General features: G+C 35.2%; 1 protein-coding gene across 3 annotated transcripts in view; it reads right to left on the bottom strand.

The window, feature by feature from the left end:
* Positions 1-3,627: 3,627 nt before the first annotated feature.
* INTS13 (integrator complex subunit 13) overlaps positions 3,628-20,210 on the bottom strand; it is a 33,087-nt gene continuing 16,504 nt past the window's right edge. Inside the window, exons 9-17 of one of the 3 annotated variants that reach the window (XM_059081170.2) lie at positions 18,349-18,438; positions 18,051-18,140; positions 16,750-16,928; positions 15,471-15,641; positions 15,056-15,210; positions 14,519-14,749; positions 11,044-11,183; positions 5,506-5,641; positions 3,628-4,683 (exon numbers count right to left, since the gene is read on the bottom strand). In XM_059081170.2, coding sequence (XP_058937153.1) covers positions 4,644-4,683; positions 5,506-5,641; positions 11,044-11,183; positions 14,519-14,749; positions 15,056-15,210; positions 15,471-15,641; positions 16,750-16,928; positions 18,051-18,140; positions 18,349-18,438 — 1,232 coding nt within the window. In that variant the 3' untranslated portion in view covers positions 3,628-4,643. The remainder of the gene's footprint in view (positions 4,684-5,505; positions 5,642-11,043; positions 11,184-14,518; positions 14,750-15,055; positions 15,211-15,470; positions 15,642-16,749; positions 16,929-18,050; positions 18,141-18,348; positions 18,439-20,210) is intronic. The other 2 variants (XM_059081171.2, XM_067008935.1) reach the window with 2 other exon arrangements.

Genomic DNA, 20,210 nt, shown 5'->3' on the forward strand with positions numbered 1-20,210 from the left:
TATGTTTTGTGAATCTACTGTAGATTTTTGCTTTGTGGTTACCATGAGGCTTACATAAACTATCGTATACATTTATCAGTCTATTTTACACTGATAATAACTTCAATCACATACAAAAACTCTACACTTTTACTACCCCCTTCAAGCTTTTGATGTCACAATTTACCTCTTTTATATTGTACATTCATTAACAAATTATTGTAGCTATAGTTATTTTTAACACTCTTGTCCTTTAACCTTTACACTAAAGTGGTTAATACTCCACAATATTATAGTATTATTCTGAATCTGACTATACTTACCTTTACCACTACATTTTCATGTTTCTATGTTACTAATTACTGTCATTTCAACTCAAAGAATTCTTTCAGTATTTCTCATAAGGCAGGTCTAGCAGTGATAATTCCCTCAGCTTTTGTTTGTCTGGGAAAGTTCTTTCTCTCTCCTTCATTTCTGAAGAACAGCTTTGCCATACAAAATACTCATTTGGCAGCTTTTTCCTTTCAGCAATTTGGATATATCATCTCACTCTCTCTTGGCCTATAAGGTCTCTGCTGAGAAATCCACTGATAATCTTTTGGGGGTTCCCTTATAAGTTACTAGCTTTTTCCCCCTTTTAAGAGTCTCTTTGATTTTTGACACCTGTATTACAGTATATTTTGGAAAGGAGCTTTTTAAGTTAATTTTGTTTGATGACATACGAACTACATGTACTTGGATATCTGAATCTCCCCCCAGGTTTGGGAAGTTCTGTCACTCTTTCTTTTTTTAAAAAAATTTGTTTATTTTTGGCTGCGTTGCGTCTTTGTTGCTGTGCGCAGGCCCTCTCCAGCTGTGGCGAGTGGGGGCCACCCCTCGCCGTGGAGTGCGGGCCTCTCATCGTGGCAGCCCCTCCCATTGCGGAGCACAGGCTCCAGAGTGCAGGCTCAGTAGTTGCGACTCACGGGCTCCAGAGCACAGGCTCAGCAGTTGTGGCGCACGGGCCCAGCTGCTCCACAGCATGTGGGATCCTCCCGGACCAGGGATCGAACCCACGTCCCCCGCACTGGCAGGCAGACTCCCAACCACTGTGCCACCAGGGAAGCCCTGTCACTATTTCTTTAAATAAGTTTTCTGCTCCCTTCCTGCTCTCTTCTTCTGGAACTCCAGTAATTCACAAACTGGCTCTTTTGAGGGTAGCCCATAGAACACATAGGCTTGTTTTACTCCTTTTCATTCTTTTTTCTTTGTACTCCTCTGACTGGATATTTCAAAGTTATGTCTTCTGTCTCACAGATTCTTTCTTCTGATTGATCCATTCTGTTTTTGCTGCTCTCTAGTACATTTCCTATTTCATTTCATTCATTGTATTCTTTATCTCAGGAATTTGTATGGTTTATGACTTCCTTTTATTAAACTTCTCATTTTGTTCATGTATTTTTGTCCCTGATTTTGTTGAATTGTCTTTGTTTTCTTGTAGCTTATTGTGTTTCCTGGTCAACAGCTATTTTAAATTCTTTATTGAGTAAATTGCATATCTCCATGTTTTGGAGTTGTCACTGGAAGATTGTGATCCTTTGGTGGTGTCATGTTACCTTGATTTTTCATGTTTCTTTAAGTTCTGTATTGCTTTTTTTGCTTTTGAAGTAGCAGTCACCTCCTCTAGTCTTTACTAACTGCCCGTAGGAGAGAGATACCTTCTGTCAGCCCTGCTAGGTGTTCAGAGGCTATCTCAGACCTTCTGTGAATACACCTGCTCTGAGCTCCTTTCTCCCTCTTGTGAAAAAATTCTTAAGCTTATCTGCCTTCTCTGGATTCTACAATACAGCAGGCCAAGTGCTGACAGCATCTCTTTGTTTTCCCAAAGGTGGCTAAAGCTCCAGTTTGTAGTTTCACCCTTGCCTGCAGATTTCAATCCAGCTTTCTGCATGTGCTCACTAGCTGTCTGTCAAAGCTCACTCTCACTGCTGCCATCAGCAGTGCACAAAGGGAGCTGGCCACAGCGTGGTAGGGGTCTCTGGGTGAGACATGCAGAGCACTGAGGGTTGTCCATGGGCTAGCTGGGCGGATCCAAGATGAGGTGTTCCCGGCAGCTGGTGGATGGGCTTCTTGATAGAGTCTACAACACAGTTAGTAAGATCCGCATCCCTTCAGTGCCGAGAGTCCTATCTGCCACTGTCCCAGCATCTTCCCACCCCCTCCCACCAACCCCCTTGTCTTGTGGCTCACAATTCAGTACTCTGGATGGGGCAACAAAGAAATGAGCCCCCCGGCAACGTTCCACACAGCTGAGGAAGTTGGGTGCTCGCTCACACACTCTCACTTTCCCCCACAGGAGAAATCATGGGCTGAGCTCTCTTTTGGCCCTAAGCTGTGTCATCACCTTGGAGGAAGGGTAATGCTCTCTTATCTACTCCAGTGTTTCCAGATGCATATTTTTTATTACTCCAATGGTGTGCTGAAACCTCTCACCTAGAAACCTGGAGTTCCACAAGGCTCTCATGTCCATGGATGAGTGCCTAAGATAGTGTTTTCCAGGAGTTCCTAGACTGTGGCTGAGAGGGTATGGAGCCTCTTCATGGGCTACTGCAAGGTCCACAGCTGAGACCAAGGTTTGTCTGCCTATTTATCAAACACACAGGTGGGTGACACCCTTCCCAGGTCACTTGGCATTGGGTGCTGGATGCCACAGCTTCCTCAAAGGCACTTTTGTCCATGGATGGATGTCAAGTTCTTGTTGTTGTTGGGGAGCAAGGGGACAAAAATGAGGGACATCTTTTGCTACCATGATACTGATACCAGGGCACTTGTTCTCTCTAGGGTAACTTTCATTCCCACAATCATTAAGTCTGGAAGGGTAATAATTTTTTTTAATTTAAATTTTGTCCACTTCTCTTGAATAGTAAATCCTCAATATGGATCCAGTTTTAGAATAGCCAACAACTACCAGTCACTCTTCTATTTCTGTCCTAAAACAGTCACTTCCACCAAAAGGCTGTAATATGTATCTCAAGATAAGACCAAGAATATATAGCTTGATGCTCTGTGGGAGGTGGAGGAGGAGCTCAATTTTAGGTGCTCAAAAGGCATCTAGTTAAGCAGGTCAAATGAGTCTGCTGGACAATCTTAACCACCAACAATATATGGAATAATATAGAAAGCTACTCATACAGTAGTTCAAAATGCAGCCACAGAAACATTCTACCAGTTGGTAGAACACAGTAACAGCAGTATATATGCAAAAATACTTAAAAATGGTGACTGAAATGTAGATAAGACTGTCAACAAGTAGCATGGCCTTAGCACATGAGAAAGGAGGAAGCACAAATTGAGAGTTAAAAAAGGGTCTTTGAAATGGGTTATAAAGAAAAGATTTTTGAACCAAGAACTAAAGCAGGGACTCCAACTTGGTACAAGCTGAATGGGTATAAAGGATAAGACACAAAAGGTCAGAACTCAACCACAAGTAAATATGATCCAATAATTCACTACTGGGTTACAGCTCCTGAAATCTTGCAAGTCTAGGCACTAATTAGGCCTGGTCATGCTTTTGAGCGGTATATATCTAAACACAGTGGTAAGGAATAAAAATGGATCTAGCTTAGGGGAGAGGGCAGATGCAAGGGCTAAGAATGATACAGGAGTTGATAAAGGAGAACAATGTATATTTCACTGGATTGACAAGCCTGCTGAACCCTTATTTAACCACCAGTTTTTTTTTTTTAATAAAAAATACTGAATCTCTATATTTAAACAAAGAGCTTTTCCCCTTCTCTAACAGATACTCAAGGAAAAATGACAAGCCTAGAATTAGCATTTAACATTGAAATAACATGTTTCTTGCAACATGTTATGAGCTTCCAGAAGCAGCACAGGAAGAAGACTCACCAAATACATACCATATAACCATGACATTTCTGAGAGATGAGGAGACCAAGATTCTTTTCTGGGATTAAAACAAGTAACACAGTAACTTTTCTTTCTTCCAAGTCTGTGAAGCAATCTCCTTCATGCTTCTCTTTCAACATGAAAAGTTAATGAACAATAAGTTTTTAGCATAAAACGTATATATAACATCATCCAATATGGGTAAACATAAATTTACCCCAACTACCTGAAAACTCTGCTTTTAAGTAGGCAACACACACACAAAACAACTTAAATTAAGACACAAAATAAACAAACAGAAAAACATTATTTTTCGGAAAAGCACTGCATATGCTGCAGGTTCATAGGCAATATTTTATATTAAACGTAAATCTCACCCAAATTCTGTTAAAATTTCTTAAAAATGTCTCTCAAAATTGTCAGCCATTATATATTATCTTTTTCCTAAAGGAATACTCTGATATTTTGCATTTCAGATTATTTTAAGAGTTTTATTTGGCAAAGAGAAGCCTAAGAACTTTTTAAAAAACATTTCCAGAGGGAACACCTTTTACCATAAAATAAATTTGTTTAATTTGGGAGGACAAATGTATATTTCTGACATATGTGCCAATTTTACAATTAATACAAAAAAGATAAAGTTAGTTGAAATATTTTAAAAATGTAAAAACCAGTCCAGGCAACATAACTATACAATCTTGCTGTAAAAGTTCTTATATCAAATTCCACCCAAAATATTTATGCAATATACTAAATTCAATTGCTCAAGTCACTCTTCACTGCCGGCTGGCTTTTCCATTTTCTGTTGTCTCCATTCTGAAAAATAGGAGGAAAAAAATGAGTTGGTAAAATAAAACATTCATTAACTACCAATATTTTTTCTCCTTATCTAACTTTTAAATGAAATTAAAATTTAATATAGTCATAGAACAGAAGAATGTAAGCACTTTAGAAAATGACTAAAGTTAGGGTTCCTCCTGGTTAGTTTAACTTCCTCATTTTGCAAATGAGTAAAAATTGAGGCAGGCCCAGAGAGATTACATGACTTCCCCAAGCTTTCATTTCAAAGGCCACTGGTTTTTATCACTATACTGATCCAAACAAAACTAAGGAAAAATCTCTTCTATTTTGGCAAGGATTTATTTCCTTTTCCACTAAAGAGATTCCTTTATCAATATATTTTTAAGAGAATTTCTTCCAAAAAAGATTAAAATAACCATTTTATTTTAGATTTATTCTAATAAATCTTCAATTATTTTTAGATTTTAGATTTATTCAATTAAAATCAATATTCCTAATACTGTATTACTTAACAGGAAAATATTTTCTCCCTGTTATTTTATACAAGAGTCAGTGTTGCATACTATGTTTTCTCTACAATTTTTCCCTCTGTGATGTTTAATGAACATTCATGGTTACAATCAATAATATCAGGTCTTTTACAAGTACCAAGAATCAAAGAAGGTAATTTTTTTTCTCTTCATAAGTAACATGTATGAGTCCATAATATTATAAGTAATAAGATAAAAGTTATTATAAGTAATTAAAAATTGCTGAACACAACAAACAAGCATTTATTTTTTAAAACTTACTATAAGGCAATTAACAAAACTAATTTCTACAATAATGAATACAAACCCATTTTCCTCTTTAAGATGTTGATATAACTCAGCTCTGTTATTAACAGAGTTCAAACGTCCAGCAAATTCCTGATGTTTTCTGGAATTGGCAGTATTGATTCTATTACTCCATAAGGATAATAAGGACACTGGCCCTGGTGTAATATTTGAAAGAGAACAAAGGTAGAAGAATTCATTACTTCAAAATTTACAAACGTAACAAATTTACTCCTTAGTCGATTGTTCACTTTATATAATTTAAGCAATATCATCTTCCCTTTATTCTAAAATTTGTATGTGTTTAGGGGTCCCCAAGACCACCTACTAGAGGTTCAGTGATTTGCTGGAAGGACTCAAATGACTAAACATAAAGTTACAGTCACAGCTAGGAATCGTTACAACAGCACAGTAAGGACACATAGCCTAACCAGTGTGGGGAAAAGCACAGTAGTCAAAGACTAGAGGAATCCATTTTCAGGCTTTCCATGCTCTCTCCCTCCCATGAGGGTTCACACAAGAGTGCATACTCCCTCCAGTGGCAAAAATGCAGCGATGTGTGTACAATATTTCTGCCAGAAAAGCACATTTAAGACTCCAGAGTTCAAGGTTTTTCTGGGGGCTGGTCACGTAGGCATTCCCTGGCTAACTACAACTACCAAAATTCCAGACTCCCAGAAGGAAAGCAGGTGCTCAGTTCTGATATAAGGCAAAATAACGTCATCATTTGGGGAATGTTTCAAAAGCCATATTCCCAGATGTCAGCCAAGGGCCAAACTTGAAAGCAGGCTTTTCTAATGATAATAGCCTCAGGCCTGCTATAGTTAACTCTTTTCTGCACAATAGAAAAGGTAAAAAACATTCTCTAACACCATATACAAAAATAAACTCAAAGTGGATTAAAGACCTAAATGTAAGACCATTAACCATAAAACTCCTAGAGGAAAACATAGGCAGAATACTCTTTGACATAAATCATAGCAATTACTTTTTTCTGATCTGCTTCCTAAAGCAAAAATAAACAAATGGAACCTAATTAAACTTAGAAGCTTTTGCACAGCAAAGGAAACCATCAACAAAACAAAAACACAACCTAGTAAATGGGATAAAACATTTGCAAATGATATGACTGATAAGGAGTTAACATCCAAAATATAAAAACAGCCCTTACAACTCAACATCAAAACAAACAAACAACTTGATTTAAAAATGGGCAAAAGACTCAAATAGGCATTTTTCCAAAGAGGAAATGCAGATGGCCAACAGGCACATGAAAAGATGCTCAAATCAGTAATAATCAGGGAAATGAAAATCAAAACCACAGTGAGATATCACCTCACACCTGTGAGAATGGCTGTCAGAAAGAACACAGATAACAAACGCTGGCAAGGATATGGAGAAAAGGGAGCCCTTGTGCACTGTTGGTGGGAATGTAAATTGGTGCATCCACTGTGGAAAACAGTATGGAGGTTTCTCAAAAAACTAAAAATAGAACTACCTACCATATGACCCAGTAATTCCACTCCTGGGTATATATCCAAAAAAACCCAAAAACACTAATTCAAAAAGATACATGCACCCCAATGTTCATAGCAACATTATTTACAATTGTCAAAATATGGAAGCAACCTAAGTGTCCATCAACAGATGAATAAAGATGTGGTGTGGGGGGGGTGTCTGTATATATATGTATGTATACATATATACACATATACAATGGGAGACTACTCAGCCACAAAAAGGAATGAAATTTTGCCATATGCAACAACACAGATGGACTTGGAGGGTATTATGCTAAGTGAAAGAAGTCAGACGGAGAAAGACAAATACTGTATGATATCACTTATGTGTGGAATCTCAAAAATACAACAAACTAGTGAATATAACAAAAAAGCAGCGGACTCACAGATATAGAAAACAAACTAGTAATTACCAGTGGGGAGAAGAAAGGGGGGAGGGTTACCAGTGGGAGGAGGGAAGGGGGAGGGGGGTTAAGAGGTATAAACTATTATGCATAAAATTAGCTACAAGGATATATTGTACAACACTGGGAATACAGGTAATATTTTATAATAACTATAAATGGAGGATAACATTTAAAAATTGTGAACCACTATACTGTACATCTGTAACATATATTATACATCAACTATACTTCAATAAAAATAAATAAATAAATAGATAAATAAAATTATAGCACTCCCTAAAAGAAAACACAGAAATAAATCTTTGTGACTTTGGGTTAGCAAAGATTTCTCACATATAACACCAAAAGCACATCATAAAAGAAAAAAATTTATATATTGAACTTCATCAAAATTAGAAACTTCTGCTCTGCAAAAGTCACTCTCAGGAGAGGGACAATCCACAGACTTGGAGAAAACATTTGCAAATCACATATCCAACATAAGATTTGTACCCAGAATAAATTTAAAATTCTCCAAATTCAACAATAAAACCCCCCCAAACAACCATAAAAATGAGCAAAATATCTGAATGGACCTTCATCAAAGAATATACAGTTGGCAAATAAGTAAATGAAATGACGCTTGCCATCATTAGTCATGAGAGAAAATATAAATTAAAACCACAAGGAAATACTACTACATACTTATTAGGAAAGAAAAAAAAATCGTGACAATACCAAGTGCTGTCAAGGGTGCAGAACAACCAGAACTCTCACTAACTGCTGGTGGGAATGCACATGTACAGCCACTTGGAAAAATGAGTCGGCATTTTCTAATAAAGTCAGTCATATAAAATGGAATTTTAAAAAAAACAACTAATGATAAACACACAACACAGATGAATCACAAATGCATTATGTTCTATGAAATAAGCCAATCTCAAAACGCAGCACACTCTATGATTTTATTTATATGACATTCTGAGAAAGGCACATCATAGGGGGAAAAAGACACATCCATGGTTATGAGGGATTGGGGGTAGGGCAGTGTAAGATGAGCACAACTGTTCTATATCCGACTGGGGTAGTGGCTGTTACACAACTGTATACAAGGTCTAAACTCACAGACTGTGCACCAGAGAGAGTTTATAATATTGCAAATAAATTTTCCATAGTAACAAAATTAGAAACATTTTTTCTTATTATAAAACTAATACATATTCATTAGATAAAATGTAGAAAACAGTAAAACATATAAAGGGGATAAATCACCCATAATACTACTGCTCCAACAACTATACATATTTTTTTAATGCCAATCTATAGCAATAAAATTACATTTTGGTTTTTCTATTATTGCATTACACAAAGAGAGGTGAACAGATTTTCACCAAATCTATAGGGCATGTATGGAATAGCCCAACCTTCCATGCAGACTACACAGCAAGCACAAAATTCACTTTGGAGAGTCCTAGGAAGTTACTTTCCAAAGCAGATGAAACTGAGGTACAATAAAAGACCCATATCAAATTGCTGATCAGAAGAGACACATGACTTAGGCTGTAAAATAGAATGAAAAAAGAAACAAACAAGTTGCAAGTACCAGTCTTGAAAGGAAAGTTACAAGGGCAGGCAGTGATTTGCAATCAAGTTGCTTCTCATATGGGCCACTCTATATAGTTTCCAGTGTGAAAAGCTTCAGGGATCTATTTAATTGAATTATAGCTGATATTTCATCTAAGTGATATGCTCTAGTGCATATGTGTACAAAAACTTCTTTTAAAACAAAGTGGACATCATGGTATATATGGTTGTGTAACCTGCATTTTAAATTTAACTTATTATATATACATTAATTCATTAAATTTTTCATTTAATAAATAATAATTGAACTTCTACTATGAACCAGGGACTGCAGTAGGTGGTAGTGAAAATTTACAAAAGTAAAATTTTAAAAGCCCCTGCCTTCGAAATGTTTCAGCCGAAAAGTAGAGGCAACATATCAATCAACAATGTCAATGCAGTACTCTAAGTGCTACCATAGTATTAATCATGGGATGCAATGGAAACACAAAGAAGTACCTGACTTAATTGTGAAAGGAGGTCCTCAGAGAAGTCTTTCCTGAAAAAGTAGTTACTTAAGTTAAAATCTGAATGATATACATTAGTGAGAGGAAAGAGTGGGTATTTGTGAAAATAGTTATTCTGGGGCTTTATAAATTCCACCCTATGGACACACCATCATTTAAGTCATTCTCTTGCTAATTCATGTTTCAGTTGCTTGCAACTTTTTGCTACTATAAATAATAATTTTTAGAGTTCTATTTTCCAAACAGTGTTGAAGCATTGCTTAGATTAAACCTAAATTAACCTCATCCTAATCAGCAGTGGCATGTGAGTAACAGAATAATTTACCAATAGACATTTATTTAAATCCCGTTATTTTCCAGGTACCCTGGCAAATGCCTGAAAGACAAATATGACAAGATCGCCCTTATCTCTAATTTCAAAGAAATCAGTGAACTGGACAATATTAACATGTATTACAATATATACTACAACAGTAGTATATAAAAAAACAAACAATCCCACCTTCCCCCTAGGATGAGTTGCCAATAATTGTAACTAGCTCTGAGGTCTTATGTAAAGGCACAGTGGTAAGAACTCAGTCCTTTGTCATACCATTTCCCATTTACCCTGAAAGAACTGAATTTAGTTTACCTTCAAGATAACTAAGGCCTACAATGATTTCAGGCACTCCCAAACCCAAATCCTATCTTTGACTGCTAGAATTCCTCAAGAGGAAATTCAGCTTTTCAGCCTATAACTAAGACATAAAAGGCATTACAATAAAAATATTGTTTGTAATACCTTTACTGAAACCCATTCACAAGACATTTTAATTTATCAGTAAATGGGGATATTAGATCCTTCCCTAAGTTCAGTAACAGCTTAGAGAAAAGAGTCTGTGCTCAATAACCTAGCACTTAGTATAATGTTAGGAACATACACAGATTCAAGTATATGTAATTAAAATTTCTTAAACCACAGACTTTATAGTAAAAGTGTTTATCTTCCAAAGGCTTCATTAATAAAGCTATGACACTATGTTTCCTTTAAAGCTGACAAATGGGACTTCCCTGGTGGCACAGTGGTTAAGAATCCGCCTGACAATGCAGGGGACATGGGTTCAAACCCTGGTCTGAGAAGATCCCACATGCCGCGGAGCAACTAAGCCCATGTGCCACAACTACTGAGCCTGTGTTCTAGAGCCCGAGAGCCACAACTACTGAGCCTGCATGCCACAACTGCTGAGGCCCATGCACCTAGAGCCCATGCTCAGCAACAGGAGAAGCCACCGCAATGGGAAGCCTGCGCACTTCAATGAAGACTGGCCCTCGCTCACCGCAACTAGAGAAAGCCCATGCACAGCAACAAAGACCCAACCAACGCAGCCAAAAATAAATTAAAATTTTTTTTAAAAAGCTGACAAATGTATTTACTGCCTATACTTTTCAAGGCTGTGAAAAAGGTCTCCTAAACAACATCGGGGCAGTGAGTAGCTCTTCCTCACACACAACATAAAAGGACACCGTACAAAAGAACTAAACTGGAAAACTTTTTACAAACACAGTTACTGCAGTTCTACCTTACCTTTTGATTTTTCTACTGGTGGAGTTTCATCCATCTCAACAAGAGGCTTTTTATTTGGAGGTTCTGGGGAATCAGGTGAATCTTTGATAATCTCAGCTTCAGCCAACTCTTCTTTTCCACGTTCTAAGATTCCTTTTAATCTTTCAGAGGGACAAGTAATAAAAACTTACAAGTTTAAATTCTTTGAAATCTGAATGGTTCAATAAATAAACTAGACCTTACATACCAATCAATAAAAGATACCTGGCTTTCACAACATAAGCCTAGGAACAAATAAGAAGCTATACCTCAATTTAAAATCAGGTAAGAGAACTTAACGAATTTAAACACAAGTTTCCCTTTTCCTCCCTATAATGCAGTAATTCAGTAACGTAGTCAACTGTAAAATGGAGCTAAAATTATAAAAGAAAATGAAGAATTTATAAAGGTAAAATTTTAAAGGTCAAAAATAATGTGATCTCTGTTGCAACAAAAAGAATAAAATACCTAGGAATAAACCTACCTAGAGAGACAAAAGACGTGTATGCAGAAAACTGTAAGACACTGATGAAAGAAATTAAAGATTATACAAACAGACAGAGAGATAAACCATGTTCTTGGATTGGAAGAATCAATATTGTGAAAATGACTATAATACCCAAAGCAATCTACAGATTCAATGCAATCCCTATCAAATTACCAATGGCATATTTTACAGAACCAGAACAAAAAATCTTAAAACTTGTATGGAGACACAAAAGACCCCGGATAGTCAAAGCAGTCTTCATGGAAAAAAACAGAGCTGGAGGAATCAGACTCCCTGACTTCAGACTATACTACAAAGCTACAGTAATCAAGACAATATGGTACTGGTACAAAAACAGAAATATAGATCAATGGAACAAGATAGAAAGCCCAGAGAAAGACCCACGCACCTATGGTCAACTAATCTATGACAAAGGAGGCAAGGATATACAATGGAGAAAAGACAGTCTCTTCAATAAGTGGTGCTGGGGCAACTGGACAGCTACATGTAAAAGAATGAAATTAGAACACTCCCTAACACCATACACAAAAATAAACTCAAAATGGATCAGAAACCTAAATGTAAGACCGGACACTATAAAACTCTTAAAGGAAAACATAGGAAGAACACTCTGCCATAAATCACAGCAAGATCTTTTTTGAACCACCTCCTGGAGAAATGGAAATAAAAACCAACAAATGGGACCTAATGAAACTTAAAAGCTTTTGCAAAGCAAAGGAAACTACAAACAAGATGAAAAGACAACCCTCAGAATGGAGAAAATATTTGCAAATCAATCAACGGACAAAGGATTAATCTCCAAAATATATAAACAGCTCATGCAGCTCAATATTAAAAAAACAAACAACCCAATCCAAAAATGGGCAGAAGACCTAAACAGACATTTCTCCAAAGAAGACATAAAGATGGCCAAGAAGCACATGAAAAGCTGCTCAACATCACTAATTATTAGAGAAATGCAAATCAAAACCACAATGAGGTATCACCTCACACCAGTTAGAATGGGCATCATCAGAAAATCTACAAACAACAAATGCTGGAGAGGGTGTGGAGAAAAGGGAACCCTCTTGCACTGTTGGTGGGAATGTAAATTGACACAGCCACTATGGAGAACAGTATGGATGTTCCTTAAAAACTAAAAACAGAACTACCATACAACCCAGCAATCCCACTACTGGGCATATATCCAGAGAAAACCATAATTCAAAAAGACACATGCACCCCAATGTTCATTACAGCACTATTTACAATAGCCAGATCATGGAAGCAACCTAAATGCCCAATGACAGAGGAATGGATAAAGTTGTAGTACATATATACAATGGAATATTACTCAGCCATAAAAAGGAACAAAATTGGGTCATTTGTAGAGACATGGATGGATCTAGAGACTGTCATACAGAGTGAAGTAAGTCAGAAAGAGAAAAACAAATATTGTGTATTAATGCATATATGTGGAACCTAGAAAAACAGTACTGATGAACCGGTTTGCAGGGCAGAAATTGAGACACAGATGCAGAGAACAAGTGTATGGACACCAAGTGGGGAAAGTGGCAGGGGGGTCTTGGTGGTGTGATGACTTGGGAGATTGGGATTGATATAAATATATACACTGATACGTATAAAATAGGTAACTAATAAGAACCTGCTGTATAAAAAATAAAATAAAATTCAAGAAAAAAACCAAATAATGTGATCTTTGGAAGATAATTCACAATTTTAATTTCTAAAGATATAGACAAAATACTATGTCAAATTACAAATAAGATTAAGAAATCTACTAGCATTTGTTCCCTAGTTTATGTACTGTGGAAATGTACTTACGTTCCTTAAGGTAGGAACTTAACTCCAAGCTTATTTTGAATTTCATATACTTGAAGATCAGTGGGATCTGAAAGAGAATATTCTTTCCCCCCTCTTCTTAAAGCAAGACAATTCTGTTTCAGAAACTCAGCAGCACTAAGGAAGAAGTGAACCTCTAAGGCCAAAGGGAATAAAAGTGTCCTACTTATTTATGAATGAAATAATACACCTTCCAGAATTAGCTTCAAAATATTCAGGTGGGGGAGGTGAAGGGTGGTAGTGGTGATGGGAATGGATGTGAATATATATGAAATGAGATCTGCCATGAATTGATTAACTTTTAAAAGTAGATAATAGTTAACTCTTTATTCTACTCTTGGGTTAAGTTTCAAATTTTCAATAGTTAGTTCTGTTTTTAAGGACTGACTACATTGCCATTGTAATAGTTACCTGGTTCTCTGCCTGATTTCTGGCAAGGAGGTAGAAGATATAGCCAACTACTGATAATATGTCATGATATTTTTATTTATAGACCTTTATTACTTTTTATGTTTTTTTCCAAATTTAACCCTGACATCACTATATAAATCACGAACTGAGGAAAAGAGTGTACTACTGAGGAAGGTTTTCAGAACAGGACTATGATCTTTCATGCTTTCAAGGGTTTCCTATGCCTATTTTTATAATAGCATCTTCCACACTTTGCTGTAAATCACTCATTTACTTGCCTACCTCTACACAACACTGTACATTCTTCCAGGGCAGGGATCGTATGCCAAATGCCTGGCACATCATGGGCATTTAATAAGTATTCACTGAATAAAGAAATAAAACTATGCCTTTGATGTTCATAACACATAAAAGCAACTACTGATACCAAAAATCATGTATTATGACTTCCAGAAGTTAATTAGGAAAAAAATTAAACACTATCTTTGCCCCAATAGTAAAAAAAAATCATACCTCTTTAAGCCCAAGAAAGACCTTCCAGACTTGAAGAATGATAAAATAATAGTTATAAAATACAATAAACACATATTAAATGAAGTACTAATAAATAAGGTCTGAATGTTCAAATGTGCTACATGTAGAATGGGATATGCCAAAAGGCACCACAGTGCTATGTTAATTCAATTAACAAATCACCTCTCTGAATCTTGCCAAGATTTCTCCTGTTCATAATCTTTCACTGCTTTCTCTGACTTGTCCTCTTTGTCCTCCCTTTTTCTTCCTCGTTTCTTTCGTTCTTCTTCTTCTGGGGGTTTGCTCCTACATGCCATTAGACATTCCAAGACTCTTTGATGTTTCTCCGAATTGTTGATATGAGCTCTGACAAGCGTTTCTAATTCATTCCACATGATACGGTACTGTTCATCTCTAAAGTAAAGATATAAAATAATGTTCTTACAAAATACTCTTTAAATAATATCCAAGTGTCACTTGTTACTGATAAAGTTAAAAGAAATAATTAAACATGGGTTTCCTTTCTCTTCCAACGGTGCAATTTTAAGTGATAATGTATCTAATTCTGCTTTTATATTCTAAATCATTTCATCTTAATCATATGTATTTGTATATACACACCCCCAAACGTATATAATTTACATACGGAATAAGTTAGCTCAAAAAAACAGTAAGTATCAAGAATATGTGATATACGAGAAAGAAAGAAAAAAACCCTACCTTTTAGGGCCTTTTCCTCTTGTACCAACCGTGGAAATAGGTAGAGGATCATTTTTTCTTTCCATATCAACTAAGTTGTATATTGTTTTTTGACAGTTTAACACATCTTCTTCTGTCAAAGATTCTTTCACAATAACACTGGCTAATGGAACTACCTGTTACATTTTTTTAAAAAAAGAAAGAAAGAAAGAAAAAGAAAATCTGTCATGAAAAATAAGTATCGAAGCATCTAGACAGTACTTGAATTGATTAAACATCACCATGGAAAGCTAATCTATAACCATCACTTCCATTTTCTATTACTATTTCTTTAACTGTAGCAAACTCTTATATTTCATTCTTTGCTTGATAAATGTTATCTGTAAAGAATACATACCTTAATCTAGAAGAAAAACTGAAACTATTTAACACTTACCGCTTGCATGTTAAAGATGGTGGTCTGTGAAATAATCATAGGCCAGTAACGGGTGTGTTTTTCTAACTGATCTTTTGCTCTTTCCAAAGGGATTTCAAGACTTCCATCGATTTTATATCTGGGGTCTAGAAAAGGAGTTAATCTGTTTTCCCTCATAAATTCACCAAAATCCTAATGATAACCAAATAAGATAAAATTAGAAACTATTTTCTAATGTTTCAGTACGGATTACATGTAACAGTCTGTTCCCCTGAGGTCTTCTGTCCTGTGATATGCAACAAAGCATTTTCTCTAACAGCCCGCCCTCCACACACAAATTTCTTCCCTTCTTTTTGAACATGAAACCTATCAGCCTTTATTCAGTGGAGATGAAGAAAGCTTCAAACACTAATACATTCATGGCTCTTTCCACTTTTTAAAAACACTCATTTTTCTTCATGTCTATAATTTAACTCTTTACTATTATATGCAGATAAAAGAATAAGTTCATCACATTAGAATACCATTTTGCTTACTTAAAAATTACCTTAATACAACATCAAAATGTTAACAGTGGCTATCTTTGAATGATGGAATTACAGGTAATTGATAGTCTTTGTTTTTGCTTTTTTTTATAAAAAGAATCTACATTTTCTAAATTTTCTACAATGAATACTTACTAGCTTTCTCCTTATTTAAAAAATTATGTAAAAATAAAAATGAAAAGCCTAATCAAAAACAATTACAGTACAAAACACTTTGTGGTTTACAAAGTATATTCATATATATCATTCACATTTAATTTTTATAACCACCTTAAAAAGTAGACAGCCATGAAATATCAAAGAGGGGTGAAAGAGTGAAAAATTCAAATCAGAACAATACAATTTCTACCAAAAATAGATAAAATTTCCTTGTATGCACCTCTCAATAATACAAAAATTTATAGTGCTATTTCAAAGTAGCAGAATCCAAACTTTCAAATGTTTATGCTTGGTACTTAAGTTACTAGAAATAAAATTCCACCTAAAATATTAGTTTGAATCAACTTCCATTCTCTCCTATAATTCCAGTGTTTGTCAATGCTATTCAGATACTCCTCAGCATACACTGAGTATGTAAGGAAGACAACATAGTGATAAACAGCTCTTTTGAGCAAGTACTGCAGGAAATTCACCTAATTAAAATAATAAAAAACCAACTTCTCAAAACTTCTTTTGCCATAGATCTTAGCATATAATAGGTACTCTATGTACTTGCTGAATGACAGACTCAAAATTTATAGATAATAGAGTCTTACTGTAATCCGGTAGTCTGTAACTCTTCCTCCACATCCTTCACTAATTGAAGGCGGATCTTCTAGAATGGATCGAGAACTGCTAAGGACGTGCAAAAAAATCTCTCCTCCATGGCTACTAAGCATATGACTAATGACTTTGGAACCTGACTTTCGTGGTTGTTCCAATAAAACAGAACGACCTGTCAAAAACAAGATTACTCTATCAGTAATGAAATCCCAAGGGCTCTTAGTTCTTCCCTTAAGATTTATGTCTAGATTTTTCATTTTATTTATTGCTTTTCATATTTTAACCAGCATTGCTAATTGAGTGTATCTGCATATCAAGTCCTAAAAATCTGAATTCTAGCCTTAGCTTTCTCTTTGCTTCTCCAAGCTTACATAGTTACACAGTTTTCCAAAGTAAGTACAGTGGTCTCTTGTATAATGTTTGGTTATATTATTCATTCAATTACAAGTTCATACAAAATTTTTTTCCTGGACATCAAGAAGAAAAGTGGGACAACTCTTATATAACCCTTAGGTTATCAAAGCAACAAACCATTTGGGGGAGAAAGCAAGTCTCAATTCACTTCTACAATACCTCCTTATTGGCACTGTTACTTTAACTACTTGCTACTTTACATGACCAAATGTTATTTAATCTGAACATTACATAATCTGATAATCAAACTGTGCTTAATATAACAATGAAATTAACCTTATGATAAAGGCAGAGTAACTCTTTACAACAGTGGTTCCAAAACCTAATTATTATAAGAATCATCAGAGGAGCCATCAGAATTTAGATTTAGCAAATGGAATTCAATAATTTAAAAAAAAATTTTTATACAAGGAAACATTGGATTTAAAGTCATATCTGTAAGAATCATATGGTATATTATTGAAAATAAGATGTTTATTTATAATAAAGAAATAGTGTTTAAATAGAAATAATTCCATGTGTATTTTGTAATTTAAAATTCAACAGACCAAGATAAACAAGTCTATATTATTCTATCTTCCAAAAAAAAAATCAACTTAGACTCTAAATGTCAAATTTTTAAAATAAAAATTCTAAAAAATATATTAAGTAAATTTACTTAGATATAATAGTTTGAAAGACAAAGTCAACTTATTTTTAAACATTAGTAAAACTGTTAAAGGGTATTTACCATTATATAAATTTAAAACAGCTTTGGGAAATAAAATGGTTAGACTATATTGAAGAAAACAGCTTTTCGAGAATTCACATTTTCACATATTCTCACTAATGATTTCACTTGTCATAATCTCAGTCAAAACAATAAAATGATGAAAGTTACCATTTAGAAGAAAATTAGTAAGGCAGGAGGAAGGTCTACTATTTACATCTACGGGTGAAATTCGATAAGCGCCAGTGCAATAGTGTAATTCTGAAATAGAAGAAAACACTGATTTGAAAGAATATAAAGAAATATTTCCAAAATTAAAAGAGGAAAAGCAAGCAAAAACAAAAGCTTGTTCCTTGATCCTCTAAAACAATGAAAATCAAAAATTCAAAAAGAAACAAATAATCCCTACACAATACTTAAAGAATCTTTTGATTATTCTTTTCTCTTTCAATTATTTAAAAATACCTACCAATGTTATTTGTCCTTGGTGTGCACCACTTTAATGTTATTGTTTCTTTAAATGAGCCTTCTCTACTGCTTCCACTTAAGTGGTTATCACCTTTAAAAATAAGTTAGAGAAATAATAACATTACTAAATAATCACAAACCTCAAATGTTTGACAAGATTTCCAAGAGTTTAAGGTCTATAAGGGAAAATACCTCTGGGAGAACATCTTTTTTTAGAAAGTCTCCTAGAAAAATACCAAATTGAGTTTGGATATCAGTTATTATTAAAGTAAGTACTTTGTTTTCCTCTAAATTTCTCATTAATTAATTTAATCATTTCAGTCACTACACTAAAAATCAACAACAAATTTATTTAAATTTTAAGAATCTACAACTGCTACCCTCTGACACCATTAAATGATAAAATAACATGGTTATGTAGAAAGCTTCAGAAATCTAAAATGCACAACTCATTGTACTGAATCCCAATAAATTTATTAGAAAAAACATAAAATAAGGAATCTATAAGGTAAATATATAAGAAGATGTAACAGTGAGCACTTTTTGCCTTGAGTTCAGAGTAAACAGATGTTAAAATAATAATGAACACTGAAGTCTTAAAGCCTTCAAGGTCATCCAAGAGGGTTGGAATCAACTTCTTCCAAACTCATGTTAACGTTGATATTTTGACCTCTTCCCATAAAAAACAAATGTTCTTAACAGCATCCAGAATGGTGAACCCTTTCCAGAAGGTTTTCAACTTTCTTTGCCAATATCCATCAGAGGAATCACTACCTATGGCAGTTATAGCTTTATGAAATATATTTCTTAAATAGTAAGACCTGAAAGTCAAAATTACTCCTTGATCCATGTGCTGAGGAAAGGATGTTGTGTTAGCAGGCAAGAAAACCACATTAATCTCATTGTATGTCTCCATCAGAGCTCCTGAGTGACCCGGTGTACTGTCAATGAGCAGTAATATTTTGAAAGAAACCTTTTTTTCTGAGCGGTAGGCTAAATCGTAGGCTTAAAATAAGCAGTAAACCATGTTGTCAACAGATGTGCTGTTATCCAGGCTTTGTTGTTGTACTGATAGAGCACAGGTGGAGTAGATTTAGTGTAATTCTTAAGGGCCCTAGGATTTTCAGAAGGGTAATAAGCTTTGGCTTCAACTTAAAGTTACCAGCTGCATTAGCCCCTAATAAGAGTGTCACCCTGTCCTTTGAAGCTTTGAAGTCAGGCACTGACTTCTCCTCTCTAGCCATCAAAGTCCTAGATGACATCTTCTTCCAATAGAAGGCTGTTTCATCTACACTGAAAATCTGTTTAGTGCAGCCACCTTCATGAATTATCTGACCTAGATCTTCTGGATAACTTGCTGCAGCTTCTATATCAGCACTTGCTGCTTCACCTTGCACTTTTATGTTATGGAGACAGTTTCTTTCCTTAAACATCATGAACCATCCTCTGCTGGCTTCAAACTTTTCTTCTGTACCTTCCTCACCTCTTTCAGCCTTCACAGAATTGAAGAGAGTTAGGGCCTTGTTGTAGATGAGGCTTTGGCTTGAGGGAATGTTGTGGCTGGTCTGATCTTCTACCCAGACCCCTATAACTTCCTCCATATCATCAATAAGGCTATTTCACTTTCTTATCATTTGTGTGTTCACTGAAGTAGCACTTTTCATTTCCTTCAAGAATTTTTCCTTTGCATTCACAACTTGGCTAACTGTTTGGTGCAAGAGGCCTAGCTTTCAGTCTATCCTGGCTTTTCGACATGCCATCCTCATTAAGCTTAATCATTTCTAACTTTTGATTTAAAGTGAGAGACATTTCACAGCAAAGGAAACCATAAACAAAATGAAAAGACAACCAACAGAATGGGAG

This window comes from Kogia breviceps, chromosome 12 (assembly GCF_026419965.1).
Source record: "Kogia breviceps isolate mKogBre1 chromosome 12, mKogBre1 haplotype 1, whole genome shotgun sequence".
NCBI lineage: Eukaryota > Metazoa > Chordata > Mammalia > Artiodactyla > Physeteridae > Kogia > Kogia breviceps.